Raw genomic sequence first — 20,460 nt, forward strand, 5'->3', positions numbered from 1 at the left:
ACTGGGACTAGAACCTGGTGTGCCGGCGCCACAAGGCAGAGGATTAGCCTATTGAGCCGCGGCACCGGCCCTATTGTTTCTTTTTTCTCAGATAGAATGATCAGCTTTCTGATAATTTGCACTTTTAAATTATATTCAGTAATAATTTTACTTTCACAGTAAAATTTCTTTTTTTTTTTTTTTTTTTTTTTGACAGGCAGAGTGGACAGTGAGAGAGAGAGTCAGAGAGAAAGGTCTTCCTTTTGCCGTTGGTTCACCCTCCAATGGCCGCCGCGGCTGGCGCGCTGCGGCCGGCGCACCGCGCTTGTTCCGATGGCAGGAGCCAGGTGCTTCTCCTGGTCTCCCATGGGGTGCAGGACCCAAGGACTTGGGCCATCCTCCACTGCACTCCCTGGCCACAGCAGAGAGCTGGCCTGGAAGAGGGGCAACCGGGACAGGATCAGTGCCCCGACCGGGACTAGAACCCGGTGTGCCGGCGCCGCAAGGCGGAGGATTAGCCTGTTGAGCCACGGCGCCGGCCTAAAATTTCTTTATTTTTTAAGATTTATTTATCTGTTTGAAAGACAGAGTTACAGAGAGGCAGAGAGAGAGAGAGAGAGAGAGAGAGAGAGAGAGAGGTCTTCCATCCTTTAGTTCAATCCCCAAATGGCCACAATGGCTGGAGCTGAGCCGATCTGAAGGTATGAGCCAGGATCTTCTGGGTCTCCCACGTGGGTACAGAGGCACAAGGACTTGGGCCGTCTTCAACAGCTTTCCGAGGCCACAGCAGAGAGCTGGATCGGAAGTGGAGCAGCTGGGACTCAAACCAGTGCCTATATGGGATGCCAGCACCACAGGTGGCAGCTTTATCTGCTACGCCACAGCACCAGCCCCGCACAGTGAAATTTCTCACACTGTTGAGAATGTAAGGCTTAAAAATCAAGCCATCATAGATTCATTTGCAGTTGAGCCTCATATAAAACCTCACTGTTCATTCATTAAGTGAAATTTTTCACTGGGTTCGATATTTATTTGTGGGGCCTCAGTGTCTCTAAGCAGTGAAAACATTATTAATAATTGTAAAATGTGATTATTTTATTCAACTAGGACCAAATTCAGCCCTTTCTATGATAGATCAAAGCTCTGGATATAATTAACAAAAATTCTATTATGAGTATATAATGTGATATTTAAGTTGATAAGAATATATACATTATGGGCCAGTGCCGCGGCTCACTAGGCTAATCCTCTGCCTGTGGTGCTGGCACACTGGGTTCTAGTCCCGGTTGGGGCGCTGGATTCTGTCCCGGTTACTCCTTTTCCAGTCCAGCTCTTTGCTGTGGCCCGGGAGTGCAGTGGAGGATGGCCCAGGTGCTTGGGCCCTGCACCTGCATGGGAGACCAGGCTGAAGCACCTGTCTCACGGCTTCGGCACAGCGTGCCGGCTGTAGTGGCCATTTGAGGGGTGAACCAACGGCAAAAAAGGAAGACCTTTCTCTCTGTCTCTCTCACTAACTCTGCCTGTCAAAAAAAAAAATAATAATATATACATTGTGAAATTATTAAATCACGCTAATTAACAAATATATCACTGATGTTCAATTATTTACCCAATCCTGCATTTCTGGAACAAATTTCATGCAGTAATTCATTATCTATTTTATATAAAAGGGATCTTTTTAAAGTTCATGGAGAATGAATATTATGAAAAACTATGCATGGATTTCAGGTTTTTTTTTTTGCACCAAAATAAACCTCCCCCTGTTTTTAGAGTTTATTCATTTGTTATTTGTAAGGCAGAATGAGAGAGGGAGAGACAGATAAAAGATTTTCTATCTGCTGGTTCACTTCCCAAATGGCCACAATAGCCAAAGCTGGGCCTGGCCAAAACCAAGAGTCTGGAACTCAATCCAAGTCTCCCTGGTGGATGCAGGGGTTCAAGTACTGGGCCCATCTTCTTCTGCATTCCTAGGTGTATTAGCAGGGAGCTGGATCATAAGCAGAACAGCCAGGACTCAAACCAGCTCTCTGATAATGGGATGCTAGCATTGAAAGCCAAAGTTTAGCCTGCTTTACCACAATTCAGGCCCCATAAATTTATCTGTTAATTCCATTTTTCCATGATCTTTTTGAACTATTCTTGTATTGGTAGATTTGATTTGCTAAGATTATTTGAGAAGTTTTACATCTGTATCCATAAAGGTTATTGTTCCATTTTTCATGTTCTTGAAATGTTTTGTCTGGCTCTGGTTCATTTGAATGTTGTACTTAAAGGAAGAGTTGAGAAATACTCCTTCCCCTTTAGTTTTCTGGAAGAATTTTTTGTAGAATTGGTATTATTTCTTTAAAAATTTTGTTCTATTGACCTGTAATGCTGTCTGGCCATAGAATTTCCTTTGAGAGGAATAACTACACATGTAATGTCTTATTACACATAGGGCTATTTAGGTTATCCATTTCTTTTGATTAAGCTTTGATAGTGTGTCTTTTTTTAATGTCTTTTTTAAGATTTATTTTATTTATTTCAAAGACAGAATTACAGAGAGAGGTAGAGACAGAGAGGTCTTCCATCCACTGGTTCACTCCCTAGATGGCTGCAATGGCCAGAGCTGTGCCAATCTGAAGGCAAGAGCCAGGAGCTTCTTCCGGGTCTCCCACGTGGGTGCAGGGGCCGAAGGACTTGAGCCATCTTCTACTGCTTTCCCAGGCCATAGAAGAGAGCTGGATGGGAAGAGGAGCAGCCAGGACTAGAACTAGAGCCCATATGGGATGCCGGCGCTTCAGGCCAGGGCTTTAACCCTCTGCGCCACAGTGCTGGCCCCAGATAGTGTATATCTTTTCAAAGATTTATTTATTGGAGCCTGTGCTGTGGCGTAGAAGGTTAAGCCTCTGCCTGCAGCACCAGCATCCCGTATGGACTCCAGTTCAAGTCCTGGCTGCTCCACTTCTGATCCAGTTCTCTGGTAATGCCTGGGAAAGCAGTGCAAGATGGCCCACACGCTTGGGCCCCTGCACCCACATGGGAGACCCAGAAGAAGCTCTTGGCTTTGGCCTGGCCCAGTCTGGTCATTGAACCAGTGGATGAAAGATTGATCTCTTGATCTCAGTCTCTTTCTCTCTCTCTCTCCCATGCCCCCCTCTCCTTTCTCTCTGTATTTCTGCCTTTCAAATAAATAAATAATCTTTAAAAAAAAGAAAAAAAGGTTGTTTACTTGAAAGGCAGAGTTAGAGCATTAGAGAGCATGTGCTTCCATCTGCTGATTCATTCCCCAATTGGCCACAATGGCCAGGGCCAGAGCAGGCCAGAGTCAGGAGCCAGAAACTCCAGCTGAGTCTTCCATGTGAGTGCAGAGGCCCAGGCATTTGGGCCATCTTCTGCTGCCTTCCCAGCTGCATTTAGCTGGGAGCTGGGTCAGAAGTGGAGCAGCCGGGAATCAAACCAAGTGTGACATGGGATGCTGGTGTCACAAGTGGCAGCTTAACTTGCAGCACCACAGCACCAGCCACCCCCCTTTTTTTTTTTTTTTCCAATTTCTTAAGGCAGAGTTTATGTCATTAATTTGAAACTTTCTTCTTTTCTAATACTCTAAACATTATGTATCCTGATACAGTGTGATGTGTTTTCATTTTCGTTCACTTCAGAATTCTAATTTTCCTTTGGGTTTTATCTTTGACCCATAAGCTATCTACATACTTATGGGACACTGTGTGTCACTTTGTTACATGTATACATTATGTAAATTATCATCAGAGAAAACTTATTTATCCTTTTAAGCATTTAACATTTCTTTGTAGTAAAAATATCCGAAATCCTATCTTTAGTTTTTTTTTTTTAAAGAGAAATATGTAGTACATTATCTATAGTCACCCTGCTGTGCAGAACTTCTTACTCTTATCTCACTACAACCCATCAACCTTTCCCTATCCCTACCTCCCCATGTCTTTCCCTCTCCCACCAGGTTATGGGAACCACCATTTATTTCTTCCTCCCTTCCTCCCTTCCTCCCATTTATTCATTTAAAAGAGTTACAGAGAGGCAGAGGCAAACTGAGAGAGGTCTAACATCCACTGGTTCACTCCCCCAAAGGGCTGCAACAGCCAGAGCTGGGCCAATCCTGAGCCAGGAGCTTCTTCCAGGTCTCCCATGCGAGTGCAGGGGCCCAACCACTTGGGCCATCTTCCACTGCTTTCCCTGGCCACAGCAGAGAGTTGGATTAGAAGTAGAACACCTGGGACTTGAACTGGCACCCATATGGGATGCTGGCACTGCAGCCAGTGGCCTTATCCACTATGCCACAGCTCTGGCCCCCAAGGGACCACCATTTTCTTTTTAACTAGTCACCTATTGTTTGGATGCCACATATGAGGGAGATCTTGTGATATTTGTCTTTCTGTTCTCAGCTTATTTTTCTTAACATGATGACACTCCGTTCCAGCCATTCATTATCCATTCTTTATCTAGTCATCAGTTGATGACACTTAGGTTGCTTCCACTTCTGGCTATTAACATACATTCCCACCAACAGTGTACAAGAGTTCCCTTCCATCCACTCATTATTCAGTCATTCTGTTTTTAAAAAATTTATTTATTTATTTGAAAGGCACAGTTAGAGGTCTTCCATCCACTGGTTCATTCCCCAAATGACTGCCGCAGCTGGAGCTGGGCCAGTCCAAAGCCAGGAGCCAGGAGCTTCTTCTGGATCTCCCATGTGGTGGTGCCCATATGGGATGCTGGCATCACATGTGGTGGTTTTACCCACAATGCCATTCTTGATCCATTCACCAGTTGATGGATGCTTAGGATGTTTCCATTTCTGGCTATTAATTTACATTCCTAACAGAGGTGTACAAGAGTTCCCTTTTTTCCACAGCCTTGATAACACTGTTATCTTTCATCTTTTTGGTAAGAATCAATGGGTTAGGTGATATCTCATTATACTTTTGAGTTGCATTTCCCTGATAATTAGTAATGTTGAGCATTTTTTCATGTACCTCTCAGTCATTTTATGTCTTACTTTGAGAAATATTGCTTTAGATCTACTGCCTATCTTTGCACTGGATTTTTTTCTTGCTGTTGAGTTCCTTATATAATCTGGATATTAAGCACTTCTCAACTGTATAGCTTGCAAATATTTTCTCCATTTTGTAGGTTGTCTTTTTTTATTGCTTCTTTTGTTGTGCAAAAGCTCTTAGCTTGATTAAATCTTACTATTCTATTTGTGCTTTTATTTTTTTGCTTTTAGGGTTTGATTAGAAAATCTTTCAATGTCCTGAAGTGTTTTCCCTGTATTTTCTTTTTTGCTTTTATAAAGAATGCAGGATATAATGTAAAATGCCATAATGCCAGATGGAGCTACAAAAGATATCTTTTTTTTTTTAGGAGAAATGAATTATATGGAAACTATTTTTTCATTTCTTCAATCCTCTATGTTGTAGGCAGGTTATATTATAAGGTCCATCACATCTTCTGAACTGAAAAGCCACTTACGCATTTTTCTTCTAGCCATAGCAACACAGAAAACAGTCTCATGTGCTATGTAAGAGTCCACAAAAACCGATGAAGTCAGCCTCTCATCTAGGGAGGTGAATAGAGTTGCATCACTGGACACAAAACTTTTGCTTTCTTTCAGCATCCTTTCAACTAAATCCAAGCATTCATTCACAGGGTTGGCCACTGCACAATCTCGTCCTTCCTTAGAAAAATGAAAGCACGTTTTAAAAAAATCAACTGTCAACACTTCTTGGAAAGAAGTCAACAACTTTCTACTCTAAGAGAAAAATTTCTCTTTTTATCCAAAAATGTGCATTTACACATGTAAAAATGTAAAAATGTGTATTTGAAAAGAAACTGTGATGGTTTATTCACACATAAAATGAACCTTGAAATCCTGTCTTTATGCTTCTTTGACAACAAAACCGGGCCTTTGATCTTTTTTTTGTTTGTTTGTTTAAAGGGAAAGGGTTTATTGGAGAAAACCCAGCAGACCAGAGGAAAGGGGCGAAGGAGGAGAAAGAGAGAGAAGGAGAGCATAAGACAGAGACAGAGATAGAGGTCAGGAGACAGAGAGGAAGAGAGAGAGAGAGACACATGTTCAGGAGCAAGTCCTTTTAAAACTTTTCCAGGGGGTGGACAGGGAAGTAAGAGCAGTGAATCCCATTAGGATGGTGGTGACACAGGTAGTTGAGCCATGTGGCCACCTGGCTTCCAGCAATGGTGGCGGGGGCTAGAGCCTAGGATGGTGTCAGGGTGGTATAGATTACGCCATAGATAAGACTGCACCATTTTACTAACATATCCCCTTTTGTTTTTTAAAAAGCAGGAGTTGTATGGGATTACATTAGTCCCAAAAGTCCAGGAGGGGTATAGGGACGATGATTTGTCTTTAGAGCTACTTCCTGCTGACATGGGGCTACAAGGTACTCTTCGCTGGCATGGGACAATGTCTCAAGCCACTGTCTCCTGGGTGGGGAGCCGAGTATATCCCTGTAGCAGCAGCAGCATTTGATTGACTGCCTGGTTGCTGAAGACCTTGGTTCGTTCTGTTAGTACCTTCTGTAAACACTTAAGCAGACACAGTAGTATAAAAGACAGGGTGAGAATAGAGAGGCTATGATTACACAGAAATGAGGCCCCAAGTGGGCTAGACAGGGTCTAAAACAAAGGACACAGTCATTACTAGAGGATCTAAGAAAGGTGCTATCTAAGCCACGACTAAGTTTTCTGATTGAGAGGCAAAGAGAAACTGACAGAAGGGGCTTGATAATAATCAAGTGGGCTTTAAAGCCTTGTCAGTTATAAGGCCCAGACCTATCTCTTCACATGAGGTGCATCATAAGGGAGGTCTGAACCTCCTTGGGGAAGACACCCTGTTGATTTCCATTACCTATCTGGCCTGGGAGGAGAGCTGGGCAGGTAAAGGCAGGTGGCATCTATAACAGGAAATTTACTGTTCTGCCTGCAATGTTACTGACCCTACTCGGCCATCCCTTTAGCAGTGGTGGTCACTTTGGAGGCTGGGCCAAGTGAAGGGCTTTTCAGCTTGTAGCCAGCAAGATCTGTGGCTCTGACCTGGGCATCCTTCGACTCCAGGGCAGTTCCATTTCTGGTGATCCAACTTTCTTGGCTGGCAGAGCTGCTGGAGCTCTTCATAAGCTGACTTCTGCTGAAGCCCAGGCTGACCACATTGAAAGCCACTGCAGTGGACTGGGCCTTTGATCTTATCCAGGAATCTATGTCACAGGATGAGCCAGGATGCATATATATATATATATATATATATATATATATATGTCACTTTTTAGCATCTGTTTTCATTTCAAATTAGAATGTAGATTTGGAATATACTGCTGCAGTCTCAACTGTGCTTATCATAGTAGTGGCTGAAACCGGAAGACAATTTTAAAAGCTCTGAAGTCATCCATACTTTTGTAGTCTTCTTGTTTTGAACAAAAGGTAGAGAATTGACAAGTACCACCACCTCAGCACATTTCAAATTAAACATCAGCCTTCAGTGTGTAAAATAACTTCTTTATAATTAGGCAAACTGCAGCAGATGGTTCATATCAGTTGCTTCTTTCTGGAGAAGTCAGCAGGACAGCTGTATGCCATGGGCTTCTCTGCAGAATCTGAGTGGTGAAACAAAATAAAAGCTGGGGCTGGTGCTGTGGTGCAGCAGGTTAAAGCCCTGGCCTGAAGTGCCGGCATCCCATTTGGGCACCGGTTCAAGGCCCGGCTGCTCCTCTTCTGATCTAGCTCTCTGCTATGTCCTGGGAAAGCAGTAGAAGATGGCCCAAGTCCTTGGGCCCCTGCACCCATGTGGGAGACCTGGAAGAAGCTCCTGGCTCCTGGCTTTGGATCGGCACAGTTCCAACCATTGTGGCCATCTGAGGAGTGAACCAGCAGATGGAAGACCTCTCTGTCTCTACCTCTCTCTGTAATTCTTTCAAACAAATAAAATAAATCTTAAAAAAAAAAAAAAAAGAAAAGAAACAAAAGAGAAGCAGTCTTTTCCATCCCAAATCATGGAGGTAATGTAAGAGAAGAAATACCCACACTTTAAGAGCAGGGAAGTGACTAGATAAAGGAAGCAGAACTACCCATGCTAGGAGTCAACACAGAAATATTTTCCAAATCTTGAGTTCAGGATTTTGTTTTTGAGATGAATAAAAAGCACCTAAATGTCAAGGAAAATGTTCTTCCTGCAATAGGGGACCTTACACAGCCTAATTGCTACACTTGGCCTCCTGGGGGCCTTGCACCCCAAGCCCAGACGCCTGCAGGCCGTGGTGCACCTCACTCTGCCATCTCCGCTCCGTATTTCCTTCTAACAGTCTCAGAGTTTCAGGTCTCACATTTAGGTCTTTCATCCATCTTTATTTGATATTTGGTGAGAGAGAGGAATCTAATTTCATTCTTCGTGTGGATATCTGGTCCAATGCATGTTCTCAGTACCTCTGTCAAAGATCAGGTAACTGAAGATGCATGGATTTACTTCTAGGGTCTCGATTCTGTTCAGTTGGTTCTTGGATGTGTTTTTATGCCAATATTTTGATTACTATAAATTTCTATTAATTTTAAAGTCAGGTAATGAAATATACTGTCTGCTTTATCCTTTCTACACAAGATGACTTTGGCAAATCGGGGTCTTTTCTGGGTTCCACACAAATTTTAATAATGTTTTTTTCTAGTTCTGTGAAAAATGTCATTGAGATTTTGATAGGGGCTCCGTTGAATTTGTAAATCACTGGGTAGTATGCATTTTAATGATTTAATTCTTCTACTCTGTAAACACAGGATGTCTTTATTTCTTTCTGTCCTCTTAAGTTTTCTCAGTGATTGACAGTTTCCATTATAGAGACTTTTCACTTTTTAAAAAATATTTAATTATTTTTTGAAAGGCAGAGTTACAGAGAGGCAGAGGCAAACTGAGAGGTCTTCCATCCTCTGGTTCACTCCCCAGATGGCCACAACAGTTGGAGCTGCACTGATCCCAGGCCAGGAGCCAGGAGCTTCTTCTGGGTCTCCCACTTGGGTGCATGGTCCTTGGGCCATCTTCTACTGCTTTCCCAGGCCACAGCAGAGAGCTGGATCAGAAGTGGAGCAGCTGGGACGAGAACTGGTGCCCATATGGGATGCCAGCACTGCAGGCAGCAGCTTTACCTGCTACGCCACGGCGCCGGCCCCGAGATTTTTCACTTCTTTGGTTAAATTTATTCCCAGGACTTTTGTTTCATTTTGTTTTGTTTTATAGCTATTGGAAATAGGATTGCTTTCTTGATTTGTTTTTCAGATGATTCATTATTGGTATATAACATTGTTTATTTTTTTTTGACGGGCAGAGTGGATAGTGAGAGACAGAGAGAAAGGTCTTCCTTTTTGCTGTTGGTTCACCCTCCAATGGCCGCTGTGGCCGGCGCATCACGCTGATCTGAAGCCAGGAGCCAGGTGCTTCTCCTGGTCTCCTATGCGGGTACAGGGCCTCAAGGACTTGAGCCATCCTCCACTGCCTTCCCGGGCCACAGCAGAGAGCTGGCCTGGAAGAGGGGCAACCGGGACAGAATCCGGAGCCCCGACCGGGACTAGAATCCGGTGTGCTGACGCCACAAGGCGGATGATTAGCCTGTTAAGCCACGGCGGTGGCCTAACATTGTTGATTTTTGCACTTCAATTTTGTATCATGTAACTTTGCTGAATTAAGTTATTTTAACAGCTTTTTGGTAGAGTCTTTATATTATAAAAATATTAATATTTATATTTATTTTATATATTATAAATATATAAAATGCATATATTAAATCATGTTATCTGCAGACAGTGACAATCTGACTTCTTCCTATCCAATTTGAATGTCCTTTATTTCTTTTTCTTGCCTAATTGCTCTAGATAGGACCTCTAGAACTAAGTTTAATGAGAATGTGGGCGTCCTTATCTTGTTTTGGATCTTAGAAAGTTTTCAATATTTCCCCACTCAGTATGATGTTAGCTGTTGGCTTATTATATATGCCCTTTAATATAGTGAGATATGTTCCTTTTGTACCTGATTTGGCCGGGGTTTCTATCACAAAGAGATGCTGAATTTTTTCAAGTGCCATTTCTGCATCTATTGATGATTATGCGGTTTTTGTCCTTCATTCTGTTGATGTAGTAGATCATGTTTATTTGTGTCTGTTGAACCATCCCTGCATCCCTGGGATGATCATGGTGAGTGATTTGATTTTTTAAAATATTTATTTATTTATCTGAAAGGCAGAGTTAGAGATCTTCTATCTGCTGGCTCACTCTCTAAATGGCTGCAGCAGCTGGAGCTGGAGCCATCTGAAGCCAGGAGCCAGGAGCTTCTTCTGGGTCTCCCACATGGATGCAGGGACCCAAGCACTTGGGCCATCCTCTGATGTTTTCCCAGGCCATTAGCAGGGAGCTGAATCAGAAGTCGAGCAGCTGGTACTCGAACCAGCATCCATATAGAATACCAGTGCCACAGGTAGCAACATTACCTGCTACACCACCTCACCGGCCCCAATGAGTGATCTTTTTAATATACTGTTGGATTTGCCAGGATTTTGTATCCTTATTCATCAAGGATATTGGCCTGTGGCTTTGTTTTGTTGTTGTGTTGTCTGGTTTTGGTATCAAGATAGTGAATTTGGAAGAATTTAAGAAAGGGTGATCTTCTGAATGGGGGGTGTTTTGGATTATGCGTCATCACTGTAGGCTTCATCACTGTGGTAGAGAATAGGTTCAGTCCGTATTTGCTAAGATGGGTGCAAATGACAGTGTTATACCTCCTGCAAAGAAACAATGATTGTTAAAATGGAAGGCAATTGTCAGAAACACTGGAGTGTAAGTAGTAAGGGAGTGGTGAAGGTTTTTACTTTATGAAGGGCTTCTAAACTTCACTGTAGCCAGGAATGATGAATACTTCAGTGCTTGGTAGGTAGAAGAAAGAATTTGTGGCTAGAGCCTCCTTGAGCCTTTTGGGAACTTGAAAAGAATTTCCTCATATTTGGTGTGGAAAAACCATCTCCACTGGGACCAGGCTTTAGCCATCCTAAAAGCATTAAAAGTATTTGCGTTTCTGAGAACCTGCTAACACTGCTTACCCTACCGGAACCCTGACTATGGGACTTTAGAGAAACACTATGGAGGCATCTCATAGTAAGTAGCAGGACAGTAATTTCAAGATCACCATTATTTAGATTGTTTTGAAACTTACAGGCAATGTTGTGTTAGATACAAAACTGAAATAAGATGCATTTGAAAGTATAAAAATATTTACAGGTGATATGTTAGATGCCTAGAAATTCCCAGAGAAGTTCAAAGTATTTCTGGTTACAAAAACTATTTAAAAAGCAATCACTTGGGGCTGGTGCTGTGGCGTAGTAGGTTAAGCCTCCGCCTGTGGTGCCGGCATCCCGAATGGACACAGGTTTAAGTCCCGGTTGCTCCATTTATGATCTACCTCCCTGCTAATGTCCTGGGAAAGCAGAGGAAGATGGCCTAAGTGCTGGGGCCCCTGCATTCACGTGGGAGACCTGAAAGAAGCTCCTGGCTCTTGGCTTCAGATAGGCCCATCTTTGGCCATTGTAGCCATTTGGGGAGTGAACCAGTGGAAGGAAGACCTCTCTCTCTCTGCCTCTCCTTCTCTTTCTGTGTAACTCTGACCTTCAAATAAGTAAATAAATCTTAAAAAAAAAAAAAAAAAAAAAGACATCTCTGTCTTTCCCTCTCTGTGTTTGTAACTCTACCTCTCAAATAAATAAAATCTTTTAAAGAAATCAATCACTGGGCCAGCACCGCGGCTCAATAGGCTAATCCTCCGCCTGCGGTGCTGGCACACCAGGTTCTAGTCCCAGTCGGGGTGCCAGAATCTGTCCCAGTTGCCCCTCTTCCAGGCCAGCTCTCTGCTGTGGCCCGGGGGCAGTGGAGGATGGCCCAAGTGCTTGGGCCCTGCACCCGCATGGGAGACCAGGAGAAGCACCTGGTTCCTGGCTTTGGATCAGCGCAGTGCGCTGGCCACAGCAGCCTTTGAGGGGTGAACCAATGGAAAAGGAAGTCCTTTCTCTCTGTCAATCTCACTGTCCACTCTGCCTGTAAAAAAAAAAAAAAAAAATCACTTTCCTATACCAATGACAACCTGTTAAAACATAGAAAGGAAAATAATTCCTGTTGAGAGAGTAAAAAGAATTTAAAAAGGGACAAAGTAAATTTTATCAAGAAATATATATATATATATATACCTGTGTGCAGGTAATAGCAAACTTAATTGGAAATCATTTTTATTTAATAACTGGAAATACATTCTGTGTTCCTGAATGGAAAACTTCATATTTTGAATCAACTATTTGTCCCTCAACTAACTTATAGATTCAATACAAATTTTAAAACTATTTTTTTTCTTTGAGAAGTATAGAGGAAAATAAAAAAAATACTTGATCAAATGACTGTAGAAGCAGAATTACAAGACTGTTTTGCCATGCCAGTTTATAGAAGTTTATTTAATTATAATTTTTTAGAAACTATTTTGAGAAACAAATTAATGCGATTTTGTATGTAAGAACTTAGTGAATGAGGGGCAGGTGTTTAGCCTAGCAGTTAGGACACCACTTGAGTGCCCTCAGCCATGTGGGAGTGCCCGAGTTCAAGTCACTGCTCCACTCCCAGTTCAAGCTTCCTGCTCATACGTACCCTGGCAGGCAGCAGGTGAAGGCTCGAGTGCTTGAGTCCTGCTGCCGCATCTTCAAAGGACTTGGACTGAATTCATGGCTCCTGGTCTCAGCCTGGCCCAGCCCAGGAAGTTGAGGGCATATGGGGAGTGAACCAGTGGATAGGTGATTCCTTATCTTTCTGCCTTTTAAAAATGTATTTATTTGAAAGAGTTTCAGAGAAAGAGAGAGGGAGAGACAGAGGTCTTCCATATACTGGTTCACTCCCCAAATGGCTGCAGTGGCTGGAGTTGGGCCCATCAGAAGCCAGGAGTCAGGAGCTTTTTCTGGGTCTCCCACGTCTTCTAGGTCTTTCACGCAGGTGCAGGGGCCCAAGCACTTGGGCCATCTTCTTCTGCTTTCCCAGGCCATAGCAGAGAGCCAAATTGGAAGAGGAGCAGCTGGTACACAAACTGGAGTTCACATGGGATGCTGGAACTGCAGGCTGAAGCTTAGCCCATTACACCACATCACCAGCCCCCTGACGCTCAAGTAAATGAGTAAATAAATTTTTTTGAGATTTAGTGAATGATAGATACAGCAAAAAAAAAGTATAAAAATTATTTTTAACAGCTAGAACAAATGCTTAATTAAGAAATTTAGCTCCTTACACAATGGCATTTATACATTCCAGATGGATCAAAAATTAAGGTATGAGAAATGAAATTAAGAGAAACTAGAAAAAAAAAATCACCAAACATTTATCAGTTAGTAGCATGAGGAAAGACTTTATTCATAAAAGCAATGAAATTTCAAAATGAAGGATAAACTTGACTTCACAAAATTGAAACTGTTACACATTTTTAAAAACTATTAGAAGATAAATGATAAGTTGTAACAAATTATATTCACTTTATTCCTACAAATCAAGAAATTAAGGACCAGCAGCACAGTGGGATAGATGCAAAGGTCATTCGTTGATTCCCAGTACAGATGGCCAGGAGATGTGTGAAAAAGTAAGATTGTTTAGTAGAGCCAGTATCTGAAAAATGGCATTGACCTATGAGTCATGCATAGTTTTATTTACTACTTATTATAATTGGAATGTTTTATATTCCCTCTAAGTCATGTTTATTTCTCATGAGATACTGAGATATTTGTTTAAGAATATATACAAACATGCACATACTTTATAAATAGTAATTTTTTTTAAAGATTTATTTATTTGATGCGGCTGGCACTGTGGCATAGTGGGTAAACCCACCGCCACCAGTACCACCATCCCATATGGGTGCTGGTTCGAGTCCCAGCTACTCCACTTCTGATCCAGCTCTCTGCTATGGCCTGGGAAAGCAGTGGAAGGTGGCCCAAGTCCTTGGGCCCCTGCACCCATGTGGGAGACCCAGAAGAAGCTCCTAACTCCTGGCTTCAGATCAGCACAGCTCCAGCTGTTGCGGCCAGTTGGGGAATAAACCAGTGGGTGGAAGACCTCTTTCTCTCTGTGTGTGATTCTGACTTTAAAATAAATAAATAAATCTTTTAAAAATATTTATATATTTAAAAGGCAGAGTTATAGAGAGGGGAGAAACAGAGACCGAGAGTTCTCCCATCCATTGATTCACTTTCCAAGTGTCTACAACCAGGGCTGAGCCAGGCTGAAGCCAAAGTGCCAGGAATGCAATCTGGGTTTCCCACATGGATGGGAAGGACTTGACCACTTGAGCTGCCCCCTGCTGCCTCCCAGGGTACATATCTGCAGGAAGCTGGAATGGACAGCCAAGCTGGGACTTGAACTCAGGCACTTTGATATGGGATACAAACATCATAAGTGGCTTCGTAAACCACTGTGCCAAACATCCACATACTTTGGATAAGGCCAGAGTCAGTATTTATTGAATAGCTGCTGTGTGCTGAACAATGGGTTATGCGCTTTGCATGTTATTTTTCATTTAATCCTAACCGACATTCTGGAGCTAAGGCCCAGATTATTTAAGTATCTTCAGTGCCTAACATGGTAAGTAGCTAAGTTGGAATTGAATCTAGGTCTGTCTTACCCCAGCATCTGCTGTCGTACCACCTCCCATGATTTCTGTATACATCTCTAAGATAAATGTGTGTTTTGTTTTCTTTCTAGTTTTTCCCAAATGGATATGCCTTTGCCACCGGCTCTGATGATGCCACCTGTCGGCTGTTTGACCTCCGTGCAGATCAAGAGTTGTTATTGTATTCTCATGACAATATCATCTGTGGAATCACTTCTGTGGCTTTCTCAAAAAGTGGGCGTCTCCTGTTAGCGGGTTATGATGACTTTAATTGCAATGTATGGGACACACTAAAAGGAGACCGTGCAGGTTAGTACATAAGCCCACGTTGAGTTCTGATTTTCAGGGCGTATGAGGGTCCATCAGTAGTCTCCCAGGCCTCCAGTGGGCATCTTGTTTGTGGACAGTGGTAGCTGTGGCAGTCAATTATTCCTCCATGGTTGCCCTTTGAGTAGTCACAGCCTGTAAGCCACATTTCTGCTTCCCAGAGAGTAACATGTAGTTCTCTGATTTCATGTTTGGTAAGCTTTGATAGAAACATGAATTGTGAGCCGGCGCCGCGGCTCACTAGGCTAATCCTCCGCCTTGCGGCGGCGCAGGCACACTGGGTTCTAGTCCCGGTCGGGGCACCGGATTCTGTCCCGGTTGCCCCTCTTCCAGGCCAGCTCTCTGCTGTGGCCAGGGAGTGCAGTGGAGGATGGCCCAAGTGCTTGGGCCCTGCACCCCATGGGAGACCAGGAGAAGCACCTGGCTCCTGCCATCAGATCGGCGCGGTGCGCCGGCTGCAGCGCGCCTACCGCAGCGGCCATTGGAGGGTGAACCAACGGCAAAAGGAAGACCTTTCTCTCTGTCTCTCTCTCTCTCTCTCACTGTCCACTCTGCCTGTCAAAAAAAAAAAAAAAAGAAAAGAAACATGAATTGTGATTGATTCAGTGTAGTCTCTTACAAATCACAATTTTCTGATAACCACATGGGAAACATTGTTAACTGCTTGTCTTCCTTCTGCAGCAGATCTTGAATGGGCCAGGACATGGTCTCCCTGTCCTCCCTTAGCCTCACTCTCCAGGTTCTAAAATACTCAAGCGTACATCAAGCCCTAATGGGAACTGTCATTGGTAAATTATATAATTGAGTGATTTAAAATTGTTTTTTAACAGTAAGAGTTATACTTGAAATTATACTTAAGGAACCAACTAGTTATATATGGCTTGTTACCAAAATGACAGCAGTCCTTTGGCCATAAACCATAGATTCTTATCCCTTAAGTAACTGCCTTTAACTGTTAAGTACTTCTTCCATAACTTTTTTTTTTTTTTTTTTTTTGGACAGGTAGAGTGGGTAGTGAGAGAGAGAGAGAGAGAAAGGTCTTCCTTTTTGCCGTTGGTTCACCCTCCAATGGCCGCTGCAGCCAGTGCATCTTGCTGATCCGAAGCCAGGAGCCAGGTGCTTCTCCTGGTCTCCCATGCGGGTGCAGGGCCCAAGCACTTGGGCCATCCTCCACTGCCTTCCTGGGCCATAGCAGAGAGCTGGCCTGGAAGAGGGGCAACCGGGATAGAATCCGGCGCCCCAACTGGGACTAGAACCCCGTGTGCCGGCACCGCAAGGCGGAGGATTAGCCTGTTGAGCCACGGCGCCGGCCTTTCCATAACTTTAAATAACATGGCTGTATTTTTTTTTTTAAACTCTTAGGTAGATCTGTGGTTGGTCACAGATAATGAGGGTCTGGCTTTAAATAATCCTTGCTCTCACCACAGCCATACCTGTCCATCCTCCAGGTTTTCTCAGTGTTTACATAATTATGGCACAAGATGTATTTACTGCTGAACAATGAAGTAGTATGACTTCTTTTGCTACGTAGGTCTTTTGTATTTCCCAGGACTGAATTAATTTTTTGGTTTATATTCTTAGTTTTGTTTTGTTTTTTTTTTTAATGTATTTCCCACTAACCAACCCTCAAAGTTTCTGCCAGTGTTGATAATATCTTAGAGTGGATCTCTTTTCATCAATTGTGTTTGCACTCGGGGGCCTTTTGGACCTGGACTTGTGGACTGCAGTGCAGGGAGACTGAAGGCTTACATATTAGATTCTAGCTCTTCTCCATTAATGCGGTTCTGACATTCCCCTTATGTTGGTGAAGGACCTCCTGGGCTGGCCTTTGACATTTTTGTGTTCTCGTCTATTTGCCATCTCTTTTGTGCTTTATGTTCAGGGAGAAATCCTCACCTTTCCTTTCAATGCTTAAGTTTTGGATCTTTTTTTTTGCTACCGTCATTTTGAGAGCTCTTTTGGTCTCTTATTTTCTATGGCACCCATTCTGGTTTTCATTCATGGAGTTGTTTGTTTCTCTGACATTGTTAGTGAAATAAATTTTTTGGAAGTTTTCTTCCTTCAGGCTTAGTCCTTTGAGTTTCCAGGGTTTGTTTTTATTTTTTGTAGTCCCAGCCCTTGTTTTTAGAATATTTCCTTATAAGTCTGGTGGTTCTTAGCTTCTTGTTCAAAGCTGTGTGCATGTGGTTGGGTGTTCTGAGCACAGGCCTCACTGAAGGATGACCACTGGGGAACCTCTGGTATCTCTTATGACCCTTTGTCCTTGGGCCAAACATGTTCCCCGAGATGGATTTTCTACTTTCCTACCTGGAGTGTATAAGCTCAATGCCAGGTAGGAACTGATTCCAAGAGGAAAACTGAGGGCCACAAAACAATTAGCAAGTCAACTTCCTTTATTTCCCATTTTGAGCATAGTTTCATCAGTCTCAACGGTGCTTGTTTTCCTCCAGCAGAGACACCATGTTACCCTCTCCAGTCTCTAGCCACGATCTGTCACCTGCCACTGCAGAGTGGAGGAAGAGGAGACCTTTCCTGGAGGAAATTTTTTTTTTATTTTTTTAAATTTTATATTATTTGAAGGAGTTAGAGAGAGAGAGGGAGATTGATCTTCCATTCACCTGTTCACTCCCGACATGGTGACAACTGCTGGTGCTAGAGCAGGCCAAAGCCAAGAGCTTTGTCCTGGTCTCACACATGGGGTGATAGGGGCCCAAATAACAGGAGCAGGCACCATATGGGATTTAGTGGGTAGATTACACCACAACTCCGGTCCCTCCTGGGGGAAATCTTACCGATTTCTTTTTAAGATTTATTTATTTGAAAGAGTTACATAGAGAAGGGAAGAGGCGGGGGGGGGGAGGGAGGGAAGGAAGGAGGGAAGGAGGGAACGAGGGAAGGAGGGAGATCGGGAGGGAGATCTTCCTGGTTCACTCCCCAGTTGGCTGCAATGGTCAGACCTGTGCCGATCCAAACACAGGAGCCAGGAGCTTCCTCTGGGTCTTCCCTTGCAGTTGCAGGGGTCCAAGGACTTGGGCCATCTTCTGCTGCTTTTGCAGGCCTTAGCAGAGAGCTGGATCAGAAGTGGAGCAACCAGCACTTGAACCGGTGCCCATATGGGATGTCGGCACTGCAGGCAGTGGCTTTACCTGCTACGCCACAGTGCCAGCCCCCTTACTGATTTTTGAAAAGTCTAATGCAATTTTATTTTGCACTATCTTTGCCCTTACCTGGTTCTAGAGATACTTGATTCTACTAGTCTGGACCCTTCTGGAGATTTGGCAGTGAATTTTGCTTCTCAGTTTACCAAAATATTCATTTTGAACTTAGCATTTTGGGATTTACTAACAATTACCATCATTCAGCTTAGAAAATTTTGTTGCGGCTGGCGCCATGGCTCAATAGGCTAATCCTCCACCTGCGGCGCCGGCACACCGGGTTCTGGTCCCGGTTGCCCCTCTTCCAGGCCAGCTCTCTCCTGTGGCCCGGGAGTGCAGTGGAGGATGGCCCAAGTGCTTGGGCCCTGCACCCCATGGGAGACCAGGAGAAGCACCTGGTTCCTGGCTTCCGATCAGCGCTGTGTGCCAGCCACAGCAGCTATTGGAGGGGGAACCAATGGTAAAGGAAGACCTTTCTCCCCGTCTCTCTCTCTCACTGTCCACTCTGCCTGTCAAAAAAAAAAAAAAAAAAAAAATTGTTGCCATTAGCTGCTCTCATATTCCAACTGACCTTGTAAATGTATGTTCTTACCCTTTAAAACAACTATACAATTTTGGCATTTCTGAGTACAAGCAATATCATCATTCCCATGAAAAGTTTTCAGTGACCCCTGTCGACAGACAACATGGTTCAGAGTTTTCAGTTAGCAAACAGATTTTTGGACATATTCTGTTGCCCAAAGCCAGTTACTTTTTTAAGGTACTAGTGTTTGCCTAGAATAAACCAATTAGTAACCATAACAAAGGTAAAATGTTTTCCAAGATTTAAACATACAAAAGGAGTTTCAAAAAGTTAATGGGGGTAGAGGGCTGGCACCGTGGCTCACTTGGTTAATCCTCCGCCTGCTGCGCCGGCATCCCATATGGGTGCCAGTTTTAGTCCCGGCTGCTCCTCTTCCAGTCCAGCTCTCTGCTGTGGCCCGGGAAGGCAGTGGAGGATGGTCCAAGTGCTTGGACTCCCACACCTACATGGGAGACTGGGAGGAAGCACCCAGCTCCTGGCTTCAGTTCAGCATAGTTCTGGCCGTAGCGGCCATTTTGGGGGTAAACCAATGGAAGGAAGATCTTTCTCATTGTCTGTAACTCTAAAAAAAAAAAAAAAAAAAAAAAAAAATCACTGTCTATAACTCTAACTAAAAAAAAGAAAAAAAAATGCTTTTTAGGGGCCGGCACTGTGGCACAGCGGGTTAACACCCTGGCCTGAAGCACCGGCATCCCACATGGGCGCAGGTTCGAGACCTGGCTGCTCCACTTCTAATCCAGCTCTCTGCTATGGTATGGGAAAGCAGAAGATGGTCCAAGTCCTTAGGCCCCTGCACCCACGTGGGAGACCCAGAAGAAACTCCTGGCTTCGGATCGGCATAGCTCCGGCTGTTGTGGCCATCTGGGGAGTGAACCATTGGATGAAGACCTCTCTCTCTCTCTCTCTCTGCCTCTTCTCTGTGTAACTCCGTCTTTCAAATAAATAAATCTTTAAAAAAAAATTCATGTCGGGGGTGGGGGTGTCAGGTATTCAGCCTAGCAGTTAAGATGCCAGTTAAAACACCTGTGTTCTGTTTTGGAACACATGGATATGATGCCCAGTTGTGGCTCTTGGCTCCAGCTTCCTGCTCATGCAGACCATGGGAGGCAGTGATGACGCCTTAAGTAGCTGAGTTCCAGCACTTCACATGACACCTGGCTTGGATTCCTAGCTTCACCCTGGCTCAGTCCTAGCTATTGCAGGCATCTAGGGAGTGAACCAGAGGATGGGAGCTCCTCCTATTAAAAAAATTGTGGAAAATGGAATTAAAAAGTGTTTATTTTGGTACATGAAAAAATTTTTGAAATCCATGCATAGTTATTTCATGATATGCATTTTCCTTGCACTTTTTAAAGACTCCCACATGTGTGGGTTTAACTTTTTTTTGCACCTAAATAAACATTTAAAAAATTTGATAAACTCCTATCTGCTAGGGCACCACTCCCCACCCCAATCCCAAATGCCAACAACTGCTGGAACTGGGCCAAGCCAAAGCCAGGAGCCAGGAACTCAACATTGGTCTCCAACATGGATAGCACGAACCCACCCACTTGAGCCATCACAACTGCCTATCAGGGTCTACACCAGCTGGAAGCTGGAATCAGCCACAGCTGGTCATTGAACCCAGGCACTCCAACATCGGATGCAGGCATACCAACCAGCATCCTAACCACTACCAGGCTAAACACCCACCCCTAAACTTATCTTTCATTTTCCACCAACTTTCTGAAGTA

The 20,460-nt window shown here is 43.7% G+C and overlaps 1 protein-coding gene across 1 annotated transcript in view; it reads left to right on the forward strand.

Annotated features, from left to right (window-relative positions):
- The window catches only part of GNB4 (G protein subunit beta 4), an 82,209-nt gene that overhangs the window by 58,460 nt on the left and 3,289 nt on the right, over positions 1 to 20,460 (forward strand). Inside the window, exon 9 of the mRNA XM_062211462.1 lies at positions 14,755 to 14,971. Within this exon, the coding sequence (XP_062067446.1) occupies positions 14,755 to 14,971 (217 nt within the window). The remainder of the gene's footprint in view (positions 1 to 14,754; positions 14,972 to 20,460) is intronic.

This window comes from Lepus europaeus, chromosome 2 (assembly GCF_033115175.1).
Source record: "Lepus europaeus isolate LE1 chromosome 2, mLepTim1.pri, whole genome shotgun sequence".
NCBI lineage: Eukaryota > Metazoa > Chordata > Mammalia > Lagomorpha > Leporidae > Lepus > Lepus europaeus.